The sequence below is a fragment of the Chinchilla lanigera genome, unplaced genomic scaffold, assembly GCF_000276665.1.
Source record: "Chinchilla lanigera isolate Chin_1 unplaced genomic scaffold, ChiLan1.0 scaffold00062, whole genome shotgun sequence".
NCBI classification, from domain to species: Eukaryota; Metazoa; Chordata; class Mammalia; order Rodentia; family Chinchillidae; genus Chinchilla; species Chinchilla lanigera.
Window position 1 is genome coordinate 1,653,670 of NW_004955463.1, and position 22,219 is coordinate 1,675,888.

Below are 22,219 nucleotides of genomic sequence, written 5' to 3' on the forward strand. Positions count from 1 at the left end.
CTTTCCCCTTAACCCACACACACACACACACACACACACACACACACACACGATATGGAGAGGCGAGTGGGAATAAGAATTAAGATAGAAACATCTCTCAAGTCAGAAGTGATTTTATAAACTCAGTATCACAAATGTCATGAGATTAAAAAGGTTACTACTAAATATTTCTTACTCTTACCTCAATGTGACAGGATCTAAGATGAATATACGAACACAGTAAGAGTACGTCCTTGTATGTATGATTTATCAATCCCAAGAAAATCACATTGTTATCCCAAAGAATACATCACGCAATGACGCTCAGCAATGTTTAACTAATACAGTAATGGCACTCACTGCTTCCAGTTCCTTTACAGTGCACAGACGGCACTGTGGAGAAAGAGGCTGCTCTCAGCTGCACATTACTTCCAAACAATTCAACACAGAGCAGCTTTAAGTACTGAGAAATTGCTACGATTCCTCTACCTACACATCACACGAGGTAAAAATCTCACGAGAGCTGCACGTGGTAACACAGGCCTGTAATCCCAGCACTCAGGAGGATGGCAGCAAATTGCAGGCCAGCCTGTGCTACATCATGAGTTCAAGGCCAGCCTGAACTAGATAACATGAGCTTGTCTCAAAAAAACCCAAAACAAAACAAAATAAAAAAAAACCAAAATATCCCCAAAAAGAAAATGCCTGCCTTTTTATTTTAAACATCTTAAATTATTAGCATTTTTATACAGAAATTTTGGGTTTTAAAGAGTTCAGAGATGTGAAGTGTATTGAGAAAAATTTTAATGAGATGCTTGTAGAACTATAATCATAAAATCATATAGGGACTTGGTATTAATTATACAAAGGTCTGTAGTAGAAAACATTGATTCCATGGCCCTCTTTCCTTTCTAAACCTATATTAAATTGAGGTAGTAGGTATGTTCCATGTATTCTGTTTTTGCTGCTAAAAGTTATTACTTAAGGAAACTAAATTTTGACTCTCAGCCCTGAGAAGAATAGTCCTGTCCAAGGACAGCATTAACTTCTTTAAAACATAAAGCTGGAATTTAATGAAATTGTAAATCTTAATATACCAGTGGAAAAAGCAGAGCCCTTAGAAAAGATAGTATCAGGAAATGCTTAAAAATGTGGCTAAAAGACAGTCTGGAGGGCCTTGGAAGACAATGTAATATTTGAGTACACAGAAGATCCAAACAGGTCAGACTTCTAGTTCACACCTGATTCTCAAGCATAAGGGACACAGCATGTGCCAGAAAAATCTCTGAAGATTCCACCTACTACATTCTCTCTTTCTCTGCAGGGTGGATACTACAACAAGACCTGTGACTTCCGCAGAAGGGATCACAGCATCTCTTACAAGGGTAGTGACACCGCTCCTTTTATGTAATTACACAGAAAATCACCCAAATCCACGTCTGGAAGAAAAATCCGTGTTTGGAATAAATGCATTTTTAAGTAAGATTCATATATACAACCAAGAAGGAGACAAAAGTGAAAACCAACAAACAGAAACACCTTGACCTTCTTAAACCAGAAAACTTCTTTAGATGCTTATGTTTAAAAAGGGTTTTTCTGTATTTCCCATTTGAGTCAGAAGAATAAAACAAAATGAAATACCAATAGAGACTTACTCCGTCTTTTTCCAACATCTCCTTTGGAAGTTGCGGCCTCATTTAGAAGAACCATCCCCATGGTGATAGCAGCATCTACCATAGTTGTCAAGGAAACAGCAGAAATAGATGCAAATAAAATCTGCATGGTTAAAATGAAATGGTTAAAACAGAATGGTTAAATGGTTAAAACAGAATGGTTAAAACAGAAAGGCAAGCAGACATAAATGCAACTAATTCTCTTTAAATGATATAAAATTACCATTTTTTGGTGCATGCATTATTTTTTTAAATATGTAACCAAAATTTCAATTTTAAGTCTAAATGGTCTTCATTCAGTTCCAGAACTTTCACAATTCACATGAATTATATGGACTTTCAAAACCAGTAACAGCATTTCACATTACACATACAAATAGGTATTACTTACTGGCATAGTGACACATTTCACTAGCAATCCTAGGAAATTAAACTGTATTGTGTTTTTTTTCTTTTTCATTTTCACAGGGTGTTTCTTTGTGGGTGTCTGCATGTGTACATACTTTTCCTTGAAATTTAAATGTGTTATTTCATAATTATTTTATTTAGTTCAATTTTTACTAAGGTCAGGTGTCATCTCTTAGAAAATCTATATGGATATTAATTTATAACCTTTACACAATCAAAGAAATACAGTATAATAAATCAACAATTAAACTTAATAGGATCTCTAGGTAGTCAACTGGCAATGTAAAAATGAGAACACAAAAGTAATCATTATGTACTGTAAACACGTGCTGATCAAAATAATAAAAATTGAGAAAACATTCCTTTTGTACTTAGTATCTCCTTGCAGTGTTATGGGTGGATTTATCCAAGCTATGCTGAAAGATGCTAAAGATTTTTAAAATGATGAGTGCTTTTCAGCTTGGTAAGATTATTCTTATGCCATTATATTATTATTATTTTTTTTTTACTTTGTTACTGTGGGGCTGGGGATTTAGCTCAGCAGCATAGTACCTGCCTGGCAAGCGCAAGGTCATGAGTTCGATTCCCGATACCAGAAGAAAAAACAAACAAACACTTTGTTACTGTGAAGAATTTAGAATCTGCCAAGTCCGGCAATATTTCTTATGAATTCTGCCCAAATGGCTAATGGATTTAAAAGATGAAGAAAAAGAATAAAATAATTCTAGCCCAGAAATTCCTTACTTAGCTTAACTGGTTTTACTGTGATGTCCTCATGCACATTTCTACCACTGCATGCGTGCAAATGGCATCAATAAGTCTGTGCACGATGTCTCCTCTATACTTAATAGCAAAAGCCCAAAAGGTATCACCAGCTATGTGCACATAATTAAGTGGAAGCGGTCAAAGTATTCCAGAGCAAATATTTCTTCAGTGACAATTTTTGCAACCATATTATGGAACTTTTGATTTTTATTTAAATATTAATTATAAAACTTAAATTTAGTCTTTGTGAGACGTATTTTATCTTCTGGATAATAACAAACACCTATAATAAATAACTAGACCCCTCTCATTAAGAATGTATGCTTACACCAACCTCTTCAGAAATAATTTCCCTGCTACAGCACTTATGGAAGTGAAACGTTTTCTGACAACCAACAAGAAAACCCTCGGCTGAAGCCTATTATACATGAGACAAACGCCTCATGTAAAGCTGCCCTTCGCACCACATGCTCACAGATACAGCGGTGTCTCAGTTCACGAACACTTTTGTCTCTGAACAATTTGGTTCGCAAACCGAAGTGTCTGCCATGATTTTGTTGTCGTTTGCGAACTCTGCACCAGTTGTGAACACCACCAGGTGCCATCTTTCCCAGAGTTATGGAACATACTAAGTTTGTAAACCAAGGTATCACTTACTAACACTAAATATTTAGAGATCCATAATGCACAATTTGAAAACCACTAAAATTTGGGTAAGTGATGACTTTTTGAGTTTCATTCATGGCTATTATAAAAGAACCCTGCCCCCTACCCATACACCCAAGGTGCTGGCATTGAGCCCAAGGATTTTGTAGGAGGTACATCTCCAGCCCTCTGTATTATTTAATTTTGACACAATGTTTCCCTTGCCAAGTTGCCAAGGTTGAACTTGAACTTCATTTCTGAACCAGTATGAGAATATTCTAAGTCTGTAGACATTAAGGATTTAATGTAAGTGTTTTAGATCATCTACCAACACAGAATTTCCTGAATCCAAAACCATTGGGAACTTCTAATAATAAAATGACAGAAAAAATTTAAAATTTGTACATTAAAAATGGTCATATGTCAGGGATTCAAATAACTTTTTTTGGAGCAAAGAGATGTGACTAATGTTGACTACTCATAAAGAGTTACTATGTTTCCCTTTTAATCTTTTTATTTTGCAAATTATCTTCGTTCTGTTTTTACCACTATTCCTCTGTGTTGTTACACTGCATTGTCGAAAAATGAGTAATATGCTTCTCATTTGAATTGCTTTTGGACTTCACACATTATAAAATTATGCTTTAAATTTTCCTAGGTGTATAACACATCTTATTGCATTGTCTTACTGATGACATTTAAGTTGTTCTCAAATTTTTCCTATTACAAATAGCTATTTCCCTTCTAGGTATCTTTCCAAAAGAGTAAAAGATATGGTATTACAGTTATACATGAATACCTATGTTTATTGCTGCATAATTCACAATAGCTAAATCTTGCAAGTGGCCTGTATATTTAACACATGAATGGATAAAGAAAATGTGGGATTTATGTATACAATGGAGCACTATTCTGCCATAAAGAAAGATAAACTAGCATTTGTCGTTTGTAGAAAAATAGATGTACCTTGAAGACCGTAATGTTAAGTGAAATAAATCAGACGCATAAGCGTAAATATTTCATGATTCCTTATATGAGAAATCCAAAATAATAAATAAAGAGCAAAATAAAATACCACTAACACAAAATAGGGATATAGATCTTTTGTAAATGGTAGGGACCAAGAGATAGAGGGGAGGAGAAAGGGATGAAAAAAGAACTAAGAGGAGCTATGTACCTGTACCTACTCTCCACCATGAACATAATCATTATGAACTGTAAACATGTACTAATAAAAAACAAACTAAAAAAACCCCAAGTATGTATTCCTGTGGAGTATCTTTTTATAGGTCTCCTAGTATACATGTATGATATTTTTCCTAAGGTCTACATCTAAAGATAGAATTCTTGAGAGACTGAGAGGTACATATATTTTTTCCAATTTATGAGTTATAATCATATTACCTAAAATGAACAATGTAAGGTTCCATTTTTCTTATATTTCCCTAACAGCGTTACTGTTAGAATATTAATTTTATCTAACTAAGTGGAGAGTGGTATTAATGGCTCCCTTTTGAGTCTGACCATCTTTAGATGTCATTTTTGTTTAATTTTTCATACTGCTTGTTTATTTTCTTTTACCCATTTAAGCACATCCTCATTTTCTCATTATTTATATGACATCTTCATTATTTTTCTCAATAAAAATTGACTGTAGTGTTATTTACAGGTTTTCCCACTTTGCCTTTTAAATTGTTTTGTCATAGAAAACATTTTAATGTAGCCATATTCATTAATCTTTTGTTATGAGTTGCTTCTTGTTCCTTGCTTATGAAATTAATTCCTACCCTTACATGTTAAAAACATTCTATAGTTGTTTCTTCTAATAGTTTGAAAGTAAGTCAGGTAATTTCTCACTCTAATAGCTTTTCATTTCACTCTGAATAATGCACGAGCACATGGTTGTTCACGATTTGTACCTCAACCTACTGCTTATCCTTACCCTTCCTTGTCCTCATTTGTGCTTACTCTTGCCCTTGCTATTCGTCCAACAAGCCAGGCGGTGCTTACCTTACGATCTTTGAACTTGCTATTTCCACTGCCTGAAATGCTTTTCCCCTGGAAGTCTTTGCAGCTCATTCTCTACACTTCTACCAGGACTCCCTTCAAATGATCTTATCAGAAAAGCCCCTTTACCTGTCCTAGTCACTTTGCTCACAGCTGAGGCACAAAACTTGACACCCACCACTTAAGGGAGGAGAAGTGTCTTTTGGGTTCTGTCTTTAGTCCATAGTCAGCAGCATTACAAGGCAAGAGGGCACAGCCAAGGGGCACAAAGGAGGAAAAGCTGCCTAAGTCACAGTGGCAGGGAGGGAGGAGCCAGTGAAGGAGATGCACCCTCCAGGTCATGTCCATGGTGACCAAGTCCCACCTCCTAAAGGCAAGACACCTATACTGACCCCAAAGCCCTGCCTATGAGCACAGGATGACTTTGTGGGATACTCCCGATGTAAACCATAACATCATCTGATTTTCTTTATCTGATAAGGAAGCTGAAGCTCAGAGAGGTCTAATAAATTCCTCAAAGTAACAAAGCCAGTAAGTGAAATGCACACACAAAAACCTCAAGAAATGACAGAAGGATACTGTTAGGTGAAAATGATACTGAAAGTGGACTGGCGGAACAAAATAGCTTGATGTTCACATAAAATGTTTTTAATGCTAACAAAATTTTTCATAAGGCATTAAAATATCTTTTACATGGTCACATTATAAACCTTAGCAATTACTGACAAATTACTGTCTCAGTCTAGATTGAGACAATAGCCATCTAGATTACAATTTTACCTTTATATCATTTCTGTTATGTTGCTTTTAAATCAAATTTTTGATAATATAGTTTTAGTTGGGAACAAATGCAATACTGTTGCAGCATTTATCAAATGATGTAAATTAAGGTCACTAACTTACAAAATCCCTACGACATTAAATTAATAAGGCAGGAGGGGAACAGAAACCTCAAATCTAACCTGCACAACTGTGAGGACTGAGCGTGTTAGAGAGCTCAGCCGCTCCCAGTCACTGACTATGATGCGCCAGTGACCAACACACGCACTAGGAAAAGGCCCGGAAGCCCATCCCATAAAGGTGTTCCTAAATAAATAACTCAAAATATACAACACCTAGAAAACTTTAATATACAAATTGACAAAGGATTTAAAATGCCACAAGAATGAAATGCAAGGCACGAGACTGCAGTCACCCAGGTCCCTCCGACCTAGCACAGCATGTCTCTGCTGACTCCCTGATGCTGTAAAGACAATATGCAGCCCAGCAAAAGCATGTTCCACTTGGGCGGTTCTTTCTCAGAATGTTTAACGTAAGTGAGCCATGACTTGTCAACAGCTTGTTCTATTCTTGTCATCCACTGTAACTGTATCAACCAGCTTGTTCTCCTGTTATCTGTAAAATCAGGCCCCAGACTCCATGGTGAAGCACTTACTCTGCGCATCAGATGCACGTTTCCCAAGTGGTCAGCCTGACTGTGGCCCAATGGATGTCTGTCCTCACGGCCAGGGTGCCTTGTCAACTTGTGTTTTGGGTTCATAAAATAAGAACATTTATTTAAAGATAATTTATAATAGTGAAATATTACAAGCATAAATGTCAACTTTAATGAATGGTGCCTACATGTGTGGTAGACTAATCATATGAAATGACAAAAGTTCTTTATTAATAACAAAGTAAGATACTTTTGTCATGACAAATGGAAATAAAACATAGACAAAATACAACCTCATCTCTTTAAAAACAAATGCAGAGAAATGAGCAGAAGGAAAGAAAAATAATACAAAGCTACTAGCAACTGCTATGGGGCTAATGAAGTTCAGGGTTTTTGTTTTCTTTAGCGGTCACATCCTGCAGAGCAGGAATTGGCAACTCCCTATGAGGGGTTAAAGAGTAAGTACTTTCAGCTCTGCAAGCCATATGGTATCTACTGCTACTACTCAACTCTGCTGTTTTAGTGCAAAGTAGTCAGAGCCAAGTAGTCAAGGCACAAAAAATAAAACTTTGTTTCTGAGAATAGGAGTCAGGCTGGATTTGGCCTGCGCAAGTCCTAGTGCCAACTTCTGCTACAGCGATAGACGGCTGCTAGCAAACAACCAAACAAGTGAAAAACACAAAAGAACTGTATCTGATCGGAATTTAGCGCTATTCTCACTTGAAAATAAAGAAATGCAACAATTTAGTAAACTCTTGTGAATACCACCACAAAATAGGAAGTTTAAGCTACAGGGATTTACTACATAAATGCAAATACTCATATATTTTTTTCAATAACTGATGTAAATGTGAATAAGGTGTTTGGGGTTTATAAGAGGTAAGATATATACGGATCTATAAAGACACTTGTGTGTGTATGCATATGTGTGTATATTATACAATATATCAAGGTATAAAAGTTGCCAAACCTGGAAGGATCCTCGATATTTATCTAAATGAAGAGACAGACTAGTATTAGCTGTTCATAATTATTTAAAAATCTTGTTATCGATTATAGGCTGTAAACAATTCTGCAAGTAATTATTTAGTACCAATCATGTTCTTACAAAGGCTTACACCTATAGTAATACTCAGGTGTAAGGCGTACAGATTTTTAAGTGCAACATTATGAAACCATAATTTGTTGAATAACCATGTATATGCAATCTTTTATGATGTTATGTATAAAACTATTTCTCAAAAAATTTGTAGTGATTACACACAGTAAGATTAAGGTAGGGTACAGAGTGGGTTTTAGAATCACCTTAAAATTCAAACCTTTAAGTATGTTTTGATGAACTATGTTGATATCTGCTTTTCTTACTAAACACACCTACAAACACAGCAAATAGACAAATAACTGCAAGCAATGATTCATTTTCACTAAAAAACGGACAACAATTTCACACTTGAAGGAACATTTGCAAAAAGTATTATCTTACTATCTTAACTAATCTGCAGCTGTTTCTGCCAATAACGAATCAGGGTGGTGGGGTCTGGGGTGGTCAAAGTCACTTAATAGTCTATTTAAAATTCAAACCAGACCAAATTATGATGGAAGTCCTCTTGCGGTAGACAGGAATGCTTCCATTGAGTGTACTAAGATGAGGTCTGTGTGTGCCAGTGGATAGAGCACACATGAGCTCTAGGATCAGCTTTACTGTTAAACGTATCAGCTGTCACTTGCCACTGTCCCTTAATTCTCCACATTCCTTAAATTCTGGGATTGGAAGAAGATGGTAGCAAATAAATATCAGTGGGAAGTAAAAGTGTTCATACAGAAGCAAAAGTTATACCTAGCAGTAAGTTTAAGATATTTTTTTTTTTTTTTTTTTTTGGTTTTTCTCCGGTACCAGGAACCGAACTCACGACCTTGCGCTTGCCAGGCAGGCGCTTTTGCCGCTGAGCTAAATCCCCAGCCCCAGTTTAAGATATTTTAAAATATGAATTCTCATACATATCACCCTGCATTTGCCATGTGACAAATATCTCTTAAATAAAAATACACAGGATATGTGAAGCAGCAAATAATTGATGTTAGCATACAATAAGGATTTCAAATATTTTATGTATTACTGCTAAAATCTACACTGACAATTTCATACTGTTTGTGAAATGTCTTTTTATCCTAAATCTCAGCTTGAGGTCAACATTCCATTCATCAGAGTGCATCTGCCATATAATGGAATAATAGGCTCCTCATAGCTTCTTTGTGCTCATCTCCTTGATGAGCTGTAGACTTGCTACTTTGGGTAAAGGATACTGTAAAAATCCTACACCATGATTGAAACAAATGAGGAAATTTTAAAAACTTCCATATATAAATGGAAGGTGTGGTGGCGCACGCCTGTAATCCCAGCACTCGGGAGGCTAAGGCAGGAGGATTGCTGTGAGTTCCAAGCCAGCCTGGGCTACACGAGCAAGTTCAAGGCCAGCCTGCACTACATAGTGAGACCCTGTCTCAAAAAAACAAAAATGAATGAATGAATGAATGAATGAATGAATAAGTAAGAGCTAAAAACTTACAACCTACGTGTGACAAATACTTGGTGTTTTTTAGCATTTGCTTCACAGATACAGTTAAATAAAAATTTTTTTTATAGGAATGAAAGGTTCAACTAATCTTATTCTGGGAAAAGTAAATTGTTTCAACATATCCTGTTTTATAATTCACCTAAATAACATGGAGATATAATTTTTGTTATCTATTCCTTTGTCAAATACAAAAGAAGCACCCAATAAATATGTATTTATGCACACTATGGCTGGGCAGCAAAGTGCTGATTGAGAAAGTGTAGAATAAAGGGAGATTAAACCAACTAATCTTTCGTGACTACTAGATATTTTGTGTGTGCTATTTCTGTGACTCCACACAGAAAACAGAAGCTAATTCCTTTTTTATGCTGCTATTTATATCACAGGACACTTTTCTTCTCCCTATTTGATCCTGTGGAAGAAATCAACTTAAATACACACACAAAAAATATCTAGGTAGAGATAATCAGCAAAGCGTAAAAGCAATACTTTTAAATTCAACAGTATAAAACAGAATATTTGCATGTCTTAGTAATTCAGCATAACAATGAAATTATACTGTTACAGGAAATAACTACCATGAGAATTAGGAAATTAGTAACACAGTTTAAAATTTAATCTTTTTAAACATCTTGATAGTTACCACTAGGGGAGAAAATCAATTTGATAGCACGTAGCTTCAGTTTCTCCTTTTCAATGCATCAGATATTTTAAAGGATACTCAGTACCAGAATAATGTGTGATTCTGCCACGAACTGGGCCTGGCTGCTCCCATGAATGTAGCTCTACAAAACAAGACAAAGAAGCAAAATTTAGTATCTGGGAAAAGAACATAATTATTTTGTACCTTTATGTCATGAAGATAAGCAGTGGAAACATCCATTATAGTACTTAAATTTCCACTTAGAATTCTTTTAAATAAAATAATTATTAGTTAACTAGAAATAGAGGAAACTACTGATTGCTATGATTGTAAAATATAGACAGCAACTTAGTATCAAAAGTAAACTTACATGTGTAAATGTAACTTATTTAAAACTTTATCACAGAAGCACAAAATGTAATGACTCTTCCAGATTACTGCAAAAATGTACTTGATGGTACAAGGTACAACTCACATTGAATAGCTCTGATTCTTCATCTTTTAAATAAAATTAGTAAAAATTGGTCACATGACAACTCTTTTCTGCCATGCCAAAGTGTTTTAAGTAGAATTACTTTTAAAAATACACAATTTCATTAGAACATTTTTTTTTTCAAAATGAGATTATGAAAACTATTTTTATCTTATTTAGAAATCTACACTTTGGTTCAACATCGAAGAATACCAATTGACTCTATTTGATACTGACTACAGAAAACCTGACATAAGTCTCCTCAAATATTTTGCTTCTAAACTGATTACAACAGTATTTCTGCCATTAATTTCCATATGAAAATTAGTTGCTATGCAGTTGTTTTAAATGCAAGTTCTTGTTTAGATTTTTCATTTACAAAACAATACTGGAGGAAAAAATATAACACCTTATAAATCGAAGTCCTCAATTTTTACATCATTTAGAATGCATAAATGTATCACTGAGAGGACCCAGTGATCCTCTCAATATTTTCCTTCATTCAATATTTTTCTTGTTTTTATTTATAATAAGTAAAACAAATAGTATGTGTTTTAAAAAAAATTATGTGTTTTAACAAAAAGATTATTTAACAAAAAGTCAGAAAATTATTCCCTACTGATCTTAACTTTGAGTAACTCATGAAATCTCTCATAAATTCAGTATTGTCTCAGCAATAAAATCAGGAAATGAGTTAAATGATTCCTAAGGTCTTTCTGAAGAAAAAAAAATTGTATTTTGAGTCACCAATCCTGTCTTGGTATTTTCACATAAAGTTTATTCTTTATCTCCTAATCTAAAACGTCTTTGTTTCCATCTTTAATTTCTATTTGTAGGAATGTTAAGATGTATTATTTAATCACAGCTTCAGATAAAACTGGATAAAAGAGCCATTTCTGATTTACATCATGTGATACTTTCATATAGAAGTGAGTTTCACCATGTTAGTGAAATAAGCCAGATTCAAAAAGACAAGTGTCACTAACATGTAGAATTAAAAAAAAAAAAAAAAGATGACATAAAAGGAAGAAGGAATCTAGTACCAGGCAGAAGCAAAGGCATGTGAGACAAGAGGAATGTAAGGGATGGGCTTGATGAAAATGTATGTATGTATGAAAATACCATACATTGAAACCCAGTATTTTGTCAAATTAATGGTCCTAATAAAACCATTTTTAAAAAAAGAATCATACCATTATTTGGGTTCTTTTTTTTGGACTTTCCATTTAGATGGTCCTACATGAAGACCAGGATAATTTTTTAAATGATAATCAAGCTGGTAACTGGCCATATATGACTTTTAACATTACTAATGGATGAAAACAGTGAAATCATAATTTTAAAAGCTAAACATGCAGCACACACACACTATGTACTTGTCATGAAGTATGATTAGAAACTAAGACTCAAGAGCTAAAAAACTAGGACTGTTTTATTTTTTGAATAATTATAACAAGGATAATAAATACAACCATAAGCATAAACAGTAACAGCTGCCATTTATGGAATACTCATTTTATATAAGACACCTAAGAACCTTACACACATCTCATTTAATTCTAGTAACCCTATAAAGTAGATCTTTGTATTACAGTCATTTTACAAATAAGGCAATTGAGGCTTAAGAGAAGTGATAGAACTTGCCCAAGTTTTCAAATCAACTACATATGCACTCTAGGATTTGAACTCAGAGTTATTTGATTCAGAACCTGAGCTTTTATTTGCTATATTATTTTATTTGCTGAACATCTGATTTATATGCTCCATATATGTTTTGTCATTGTATCTTCTTAATAACCATATAAGAAGTCAGTACTTATTATCGTCCCTATAAGGAAACAAACGTGGAGAAGTTTAACTCTTTGCTTAAGATTGCGTATCTAGGACCGGTAACCAGTAAATTCTGCCCTGAAAGCTGGTCCTGTCTACATAGGTCATGCCTGCCCTCTTTATCATGTAACAACCTGGCAATTACAGCAAGGACATTAAGTAAAAGCTATTCAAAGCTTCACTTGACAACTTGATAATTAAATGCTGACAGTTAAAAGAATGGAAAACAACATTTATATAACCAAAATGTCTAAACAGAACAGTATAGGATAATACGCCCAAATTTATGTAGCAACTGAAAAGTACTTTGCCCATGAGAATCATAAATTGAGAGAACTCAGATATTTTCTAAGTCAGTGGTTTCAAAATTTTCTTAAGTGATACTTTTCTGATCAAGCTTCTGTCAAGGTCATTAAGTTGACTTGACTCCCCCAATGGCGTATCCTGTGGTCATTTCTCAATCTTATGTGCCATATCTATTTGAAAAATCTGTTACATCTGACCTCTCCACTTTTTTGCTAATACTGTCTACATTTGACTTTTAGGGTGCCACTCTTGATTCTCATACTTGGCTCCTCCTCTTCCTCAGGCACCATGGCTGTTCTCCTAACTCGTATCATCTACTCTGATCCATGGAGTGCGTCTGTCTCTCCACAGATCTAAGCCTCTCCTGCACTCATGCTTCCAGATGTTCCCTTCCAGTCCCATGATTTTTGGAGTCTGTATCAACGATTCCCACATTTATAGCTCAGCTGATATACATGTTTCTCATCTTCATTAACAGACTATTCATTTAGAAATCTAAAATTTAAAATGGCCAAACACAAACTTCTGTTTGGTCTTCTTTCTCAGAGCATGCTTCTCTCCAGGACGTCAGGAAACAGTTACTTGGTTTTTCTAGTTATTTAGGCCAAAACTTTGGAAACAAGCTTGTTTAACTTTTTCTTTCTGTCCTTTCCTCCCTCTCAATATAATCCAATCATCCAGAAAATACTGCTGACTCTACTTTCAAATTTCATTTTAAATTCAACACTTATCATCAGCACTTCCAGGAAGAACTGGCTCCAGTCATCATCTCTTGCCAGATTATTGCAAGTCCTCTTGCACTCTCCCTCCCTCTAATCTATCATCTATTTTTCAGACAAATTAATACCATTGAAAACTAATCAGATCTTGCCATTATCTTGCTCAGAACCCTTCAATGCTTCCTCAAATACATGTGAAAAACATCCTATCATGCAATGAACTTTCTCTTCCTGTCACAGTATCGTTGAACATACATATTTTTCTCCAATTTATAAGTATACCTGTTAAAAAATGTATTTGATCATTACAGACTTCATGAAAGACATCATTTCAATGTAAATGATCTATAATACTTGTCTGATTTCTTGTGCATATATGTATAGTAGTAGGCTTCGACAATGCTGAATTTGTCACTTACTACCTCTGTTACCTGGAAAACAATACTTGATCTCATTTATCTCATCTTTAGGAGAGAAGTAGGATAATACTCCTCAAAATGTTTTTCTAACAATCACACAAGGTAATGTCATGTTATTAGCAGAGTCCATGGCTCTTTCTGTAGTAAATAATTTGAGGTAATCAAGCATATATCATGTAAATAAACTATCTTCTAAACATGTGATAACCATATTTAAATATCATTCATAAATATATTTTATTTTCACAGGTGAAATTAGTGTGTTGAACTGACATTTTCTAAAGATGATAGTCTAAATCTCTATTAACATTTGACTTTCATCCACCTTGTTTTTAAGTCTTCAGAGTTACAAAAAAACCCCAAGATATTCCAAGAGGCTTTAGGATTAATAAACTAGAATTCATTTGATAATTGGGCAACTGATATGTATTAGGCACCAATTTAAGCCATGGGAATCCTGCACTAACAGTAAAATAGAAACTGCACTCAAGGAGTTTACACAGTCAGACCCAGTGTAGAGGACGATGACTCTTAGCATATCATTTTAAGATAGAATAATTCTAGTCTTAATGCAAGCCTCAAAATGTGTCTTGAGAAATATCCTGGAGGGTTATAAAGAGTTAACTTTGCAGTCCTGACTTAGCCCTGGAATGCTTCTCCAAAGACAAAGAACACCAGGGCCCAGATAACCACCTATGACCCTGCCTGGGTTGTTTCATCCCTTCCCTGGCCCAAGATAAACATTGTAATCATAAAAGAAACGTATGGTTATCTAAAGGGGGACATATAGAACAGAGTACAGAAAGTATATATCATTGTGGTTGGGCTCATGAGCCGAGCCTGACCTGCTCTCATGGCACAAGGAAAACAACATGTGGCCAGGACTACAACATTCCAATCTGTTACCATGGAAACCAAAAATGTATATAAGCTGAGAACAAAGGCAGATCCAAGTCCACTTCCCTGACTTGCAAGTCGGGATGAGAGGTGACTGGTCTAAATTAAAACTTTGTCTGTTCTGTTTGGTCTCTTGTGGAATACAACCCAAATTTTTGCCGTAACACCAGAACACCTGTTGTCTAGTACAATGCAGCAAAGAGATTACTGGCTGTTATGGTTTATGTCTGTGTGTCCCCCCAAAGCCTCCTTCGGCCATGGGGGAGGCTTTTAGAGTTTGAATATGGGTGTAAAAGCTGCACCCGCCCTGGAGTGGATAGTTTGCATATGTAAGGGAGAGGAAGAAGTGCTTGAGGGCATTCCTCCTCCGCCATTCCTCCCCCATTCTGCCCGGTGTAAGTTAGTTGTTGTTTAGCTGTGTGCTGCCGCCCTGAGATGCAGCTCTCTGCAATGTACCACTCTGCCTTATAATCCTGCCAAGTACGGATTAAAACTTCCACGAACTGTAAGCGAAATAAACCTTTCCTTCCTTAATTTGGGGCGTCAGGTATTTTGTCCCAGCAAAGAGGAAAAAGTAACCAAAACACTGGCACACACTGAAAGCCTTCAGGGTAAACACAAGAACTGTAATGACAGGCATTCCAGATGTCTTCATCACTGTCCTCCTAACCTGGCTTAATAATAATCAGTAACTAAGCTGGTCTTAGATATTTGCATTTCACTGATGCACTGAGCTGTATCTCTGGCCCTGATGCATATATTTTGAAAATTCATTGAAAGAAGCAACACTGGGTAATGAATTTCTCATAACTAAAGCCTGATATTCACTTATAATCTTTCCTTTTGTGATTTTTAATAATTCTAGTGAGGGAAATATCAGTAACCAATGGCAATTCCCTTTGTAAGTATAGATTATTAATATAAATGTTCCTTGTCCTAGCCTATGGAATATACTTCAGAGTACACATCACCCATAATAAAATGAAAAGACTAGATCTTAAAAATCATTTCATTAAAAAGCTATCCTGATTTAAATTTCATTTGTGGAATATTAGATCATCTAAGTTTACAATTTGAAAACAAAAAATGCAATATATTTTGTTAATACACTGGTATTAATACCTCTTACCTAGCAGGATCAAGAATGAATGCTGGAGAGACCTATCATGGATGACTAGGGGTACAGGTGACGGACCAAAGAAGTGCAAGCACTCAGAAACAAGGTTCAGGGTATCAATCTGCAGGAGAAACCTACAGATGGAGTCCTCTATCAGGGATTTATAAAGGAAAGCGGGGCTGCTTCCAGACCAAAGCACCTGTTACACATAGATTTGGAGAACATGCCATCTTGAGAGAGGATGCAACAACATCCTGAGGGATGCCAGTCTCGGCTCCCTTGCCCAGGCGTGGGGAGAATAGCTTAGGAACCTGGGCAAGGGAGCCGAGAGAGTGAGATATCTACAACCAGGGCACTGAGAAAGTGAAGCCAGGAAATCACCAGGATGACGACTGAGCTACCACCAGCAGTCCCCTGGATAAGTGAAGGACAAGGAATGGCACTGACCAGGGAACAGACCACTAGCAGAGCTGTGCCTCAGAGAGCTCCAAAGTGCAACCAGCGAGACCCAGAAAAGAAAAGTGAATTGTGCAGCACCAGCGCAGGTGCTCCCCCATTGTTTCCCAGAGGGAAGTTCTTTGTCCACAAGGTATCTTGCCCACTGTCTACCATTCAGTTCCAGCAAGTGAACCAGCCGATCCCAGCAAAAGGCTGCTAACCCCCAAGAGCCCTACACACAACACAGTTCCTGGGTGGGAAAGTGGTATTTTGTTGCATGTGGAGAGGGAGACATAGGTGAAGAGCTGGAGAGACAAGCTTAGCGAGATGGCATGATACAACATGCTGGGGTTGTGCAGAACCCCCAAGTCAAAGCTTCCGCATTTGTGAACTTACAGGAAAGAGCTCACTAACCACTTGAAAATGCAGTACAACTAAGATTGGTAGGACATGTTGATTCTGTGTTTTCATCAATGTGTGGGGTTTTTTGGAAACTGTTTGTCTTTTCATTTCCTATTCCTTTCTCTCTTTTTTCCCTTCTCTCCTTCCTTACAGTATATACAGGGAAGGTGTCTGTATGTGAAAAAGAGAGTAAGAATTAAGCTGTACTTTAATATACATAGCACTTCTATGCGCAAGTGAGGGTAACCCTCAGCAAAGCTGTGTCTAGAGCTTTCCAACACAGGCTTACTACTGGCGTATTAGCAGGTTCTGAACTTCTCACAGCTTCCCTCTATTTCCAATTATACTTCCCTCTCTCTGTGCCACTACATACAGTCTCTCAAGCCTCTTCTCCACCAGCCCTCCACTCCAGCTATATAGTATCAATGAAGTTTCGTGTCTTTTCTTTTTTTCATTTTCTGTTATCTCTTCTTTCTCCTTTGCTTCTTTCTCATCTACTCTGTTCATTTTTCCTTCCTTCATTTCCTGCAACACAGCCTAACCATCAGTAGTAATATTTCAGTCTTTATGCATCATTAAAAGTGGGTAAAATTATTAAAACAAGACAATATACATAACTGATAATGGCTCACTGTCAATGCTAATATAATCAGGGGTGGTTTTCTCCTTGCAACACAACCAGGAGGTAAGACCCATTACATTGAGTAGGCTGAAGAGCTACAAAAATAACAAAACATAATCATAGCAAACACAGCACTGGGAAGAGCACACTGGAGAGATACCTACACTAGCCACAGAGGTTTTGTCATTCAAACTGATACTCCACCCCCAACACAAAAAGCAAAAACAAAACTCAAAATAACAGAAACAGGAGAAAACAAAGCAACAAGATGCCTTTAAAAATTCTTAACTTTTGAGAAGCTGATCCCATGGACAATGATTAAGAGAAAGTAAAAAACCAAGTGGCTGAAATGTATAAAAAGATAAAAGAAATAAAAAGAAAAATGCAGCTCAATGCAGTGTTCAACAAACTCATAGATGTAACTAAACAGATAAGGGATTTAATCTATAATATGATCAGTGAGCTTACAGAAGATCCAAAAAAATTGGGTGAACTAACCAACATGATACAAAATTTTTGACCACTTTACTAAAGACTTACCAACTATGAAAAGATATCAAACAGACACCTATGATTTTAAAAATTCTACTAGAAGTATGGGCAGCAAAAATGACCAAGGCAAGGACAGAGTGGTCAGAGCTAGAAAGTCAGATTAATGCAGGAGACCATACCTTCAGATACCTTAAAAACGACAAAAGACCACAGAAAGTAGGTCCAACAGCTGCTAGGTGACTGAAAAGAAACTAAGAATTACATGAGTTAAAGACAGATCAAAAGATACTACAAAAGGTACAAAAAAATTTACCAAAATCGTAATAGTTAATTTTCCAAGTTTAGGGAAAGAATTCAACTTCCAGATAAACAAGACATATAAACTCTAAACAGCCATGATAAGAAAAGAACTTCTTGACAATACATCATAGTCAAAAACTCCTAAGTCCAACACAAGGATAAAATTTTAAAAGCTTCTAAAGAAAAGCAACAAATAACTTGTAAAGGCAAACCTATTAGAATTACAACAGATGGGGGCTGGGGATTTAGCTCAGCGGCACAGTGCCTGCCTGGCAAGCACGATGTTGTGAGTTCGATTCCTGGTACCGGAAAAAAAAAAAAACAACAACAGAATTACAGCAGATGTTTCAAAACAAACCAGGAGAGCTTGGAGTAAAGTTTTGCAAGCCCTACAAGAAAACAACTTTCAATCCAGATTAATATATACTACAGAACTATCTTTCAAAATTGATGGAGAAAGCAGTACTTTTCATGACAAAGAGCACCATAAATTCATGACCAAAATATAAGCACTACAAAAAGTACTCAAAGAAATACTAGACTAGCACACCACCCAAGAGCCTCGAGGAATGAATGCATCTAACAGGATGAACAGTCAAGCAAAAGGGAAAAACTAAAGGTATCAGCAACAGAAAGATAATATAGTAACAGCAGTCAATAACTTTCATTAAGAGTTCTCAATGTAAATGGTATGAAACCCTCAATTAAAAGGCAGATTGCCAATTATATCAAAAACCAAAACCCCATTGTATGCTGCATACAAGAGTCACATATCATCCATAAACACAGACACTGAGAGTCACAAAACATAAAGTGTTACTTTATGCAACTGGAGCCCAAAAGCAAGCAAGAATAGCAATCCTACTTTCAGACAAAGTGACCCACAAGCCAAAAATGATCAGCAGAGATACAGAAGGTCACTATATGCTGGTAAAGAAAAAGGAGATAACAACTGTAAACACATATACACCAAATGCTGGTGCTCCCGACTCATAAATACCATTGGACATAAAGATCAGATAAACATCAACACAATCATAGTAGGAGACCTCAATATCCCACCCACCATCACAGACAGGTCAATTAGAGAAATAAATCAGTAAAGAAACCACAGAGTTAAACCATAACTTGGAACTACAGTTAATAAATACTTTCAGCATGTCATATCACACCACACAGTACACATTTTTCTCAGCAGCACAGGGAACTAATTTCAAAACACCCTGCACGTTATGTTTAAGTAAAGGCAAAAGAATTGAAACTATACCATGTATGTGATCAGATCATAGTGTAATGGAACTGGAAATCGACAGCAAAAGAAATCACAGAAATTATGCAAACATGAAAGCTAATATACTCTTCAATAATCAATGACTTACAGAAGAAATTTAGAAGTTCCTAGAATCAAATGACACTGGCAGTGCAAGATACCAGAACCTATGAGACACAATGGAAGAAGTCCTAAGAGGTAAGTTTGTAATTCTGGATGCTCACACAGAAAAGAGTGATTTCAAATAAATAACATAATGATGCACTTTAAGGTCTTGGTAAAACAAGAGTAATACAAATCTAAAACCGAATAAGAAGGAAATGATAAACATCAGATTAGTCCAAAAAGAGGGAGCAGTTTCTTTTCCTTTCATAATATCTGCTATACCTCGGATGGGGAAAGAAGAAGGAAGAGGAGAAAAATAATATGTATCTACACACACAAGATAGCTAAGATTATTGTACTACTAATTTCTATTAGTTTCTTGAAAGGCACAGTTAGTGTTTACATTGTTTGATCAATTTCACATGCCTCTATCTGGTAATCTAAGCAACTATTTTGAAGGTAACAATATGCAATATAACAAAAAAATTGTTCATTCCTATCATCTTGTTTTGAAATTTTCTTTACAAATTCTGTATTTGTTTTTTTAAAATTCTCTTTAAAATAAAAAAAGAATTAATGGAATTGAAACTAAAAAAATTACAAAGAATAAATCCTGGAGTTTGTTCTTTGAAAGAATACACAAAATGGACACATCCTTAAACCAAAGTTACCAATGGAAGGAAAGAAAAGACTTAAATAAATGCTGTTAGAAATGAAAAAGGCAGGGGCTGGGGATTTAGCTCAGCGGCAAAAGCGCCTGCCTGGCAAGCGCAAGGTCGTGAGTTCGATTCCCGGTACCGGAGAAAAACCAAAAAAAAAATGAAAAAGGCAAAAATCATAATGGACACTGCTAAAATCCAGAGGATTATAAGGAAGTACATGAACAATCTATATTCCAATAAATTATAGAAAATCTGGAAGAAGTAGGCCAACTCCTAAATACTTGGTTACTTTAAATTGAGAAGATATAAAAATCCTGAACAATCTAATAATAAGCAATGAAATTGAAGCAGTAACAAAAACCCTCTCAAGGGGAAATACCACGATCACGAAGGTGGCTTTCCCAGGGCGAGGCTTATCCATTGCATGTGGGATGTGCTGAGCCCTGAGATTTCCCCAAATGCGGGGAAACTCGACTGCATAATTTGCAGTAGTGGGGGACTGCATTCATGCTCTCCCTTATTTAAAAAACAATAAACAAAAAACCCTGTCATCTAAGAAAAGCCCTTGACCTGAAGGATTCACCACTGTGAATTTCAGGGAAAAATGAATGTCTATACTTTTCAAAGTCTTTTATGAAATTAAAAGGAATAGAACACTGCCAAAATCATTCCTTGAAGCAAGCATTAACTTGGTATTAAAATTGGGTAAAACCTTCACAAAAAATGAAAACTACAGACCAATTTCCTTACTGAACATAGATGCAAAAATCTTCAACAAGATAAATGCAAACAGAATACAGCAAATCATTAAAAAAAATCATACATCATGAGCAAGTTGGTTTCATAACAAAGATGCACGGGTGGTTCAAAATATTTAAATTAATAAATCCAATGCATCACACAAACAGAAGTAAAAATAAAAATCACATGAGCATCCCCACAGACAGAGCAAAGCCTTTGACAGAGTCAACATTCCTTCATGATAAAAACTTGTTAAGAAAATTAGCATCTTTGAGAGTAAAGGGCATTAACAACCAGGATGTTTGGTGAATCCCAACAAATTCTGCTTCACTTAAATGCACTTGGAACAAATACCAATATAAGCAGAGTGCAGAAGTTTATAGTCATGTGTCTCAGCCAGAAAACAGCTCTTCTGAAGATAATATACAAGGCTCAACTTAACTGCTATTTCTCCCTTGTTATTTGACAAAATACATACTAGCACCTGTTTACTCTGGAATACTACAACTTCATTAATATACCAAAAATTTTAAAAATGTGCTCCCACCAATCTTAAGAGATGTGATTATGGATTTCCATCCTTAAAAATGTATTTTATTTTTTAAAAACTATTTATACTATCAAGAAAATGACAAATAAAAGAAACTAATATTTAATAGGGGTTATTCAAATGATAGTTTATCCCACTTCAACATAGAATTCATTCATTCTCCCCCCAACCATGGCTACAAAATGAACCAAGAGCTTACCTATGTCTAGAGGAAACATTTCTATTATGCTTCATTGTCTACATTAATTCTTTCTAAAAACTCTTTTGTGTAGTTTTATGCAAGTAAGTATAAAATGATATGTGAACACTGTCATCTTCTTTTCCTTTGCTGAATACATCACAAAAAGTATCTATCAATCCTTTTGTTTTAGTTTCATATTCACTACCTCCCAGTACAAAGAAAATGGACTCTTGAAATCTAAGAAAATCTTTCAATGTATTATTGAAACATGATTTTGTACTCTTTGTGAATACAGAAAATAGTGAAAAAGAAGATAATCTACAAAAAGAACACAGAATAAAAATGTTGTGTGTTTTCTAACAACAGTTCTAGTCAAAAGTGTCAGTTTATTACCTTCAGATAAATGCAAAGGTCTCTGAAATTCATTGTGGCTATTTAAAATTTTCCAGCAGAAGTGTCAAAGACTATATAATCAAAGACTATATAAAATGAAAGCTCTGTTTCTCTATGTAAGAATCATGGAATTCTGCTTATCATATATTCTATCTGCTCTGTTCAGGGACTG

The 22,219-nt window shown here is 35.6% G+C and overlaps 1 protein-coding gene across 1 annotated transcript in view; it reads right to left on the bottom strand.

The window, feature by feature from the left end:
- Tusc3 (tumor suppressor candidate 3) overlaps positions 1 to 22,219 on the bottom strand; it is a 214,412-nt gene that overhangs the window by 19,894 nt on the left and 172,299 nt on the right. The window contains exons 7-8 of the mRNA XM_005398343.2: positions 10,210 to 10,273; positions 1,635 to 1,709 (exon numbers count right to left, since the gene is read on the bottom strand). Of these exons, the coding sequence (XP_005398400.1) occupies positions 1,635 to 1,709; positions 10,210 to 10,273 (139 nt within the window). The remainder of the gene's footprint in view (positions 1 to 1,634; positions 1,710 to 10,209; positions 10,274 to 22,219) is intronic.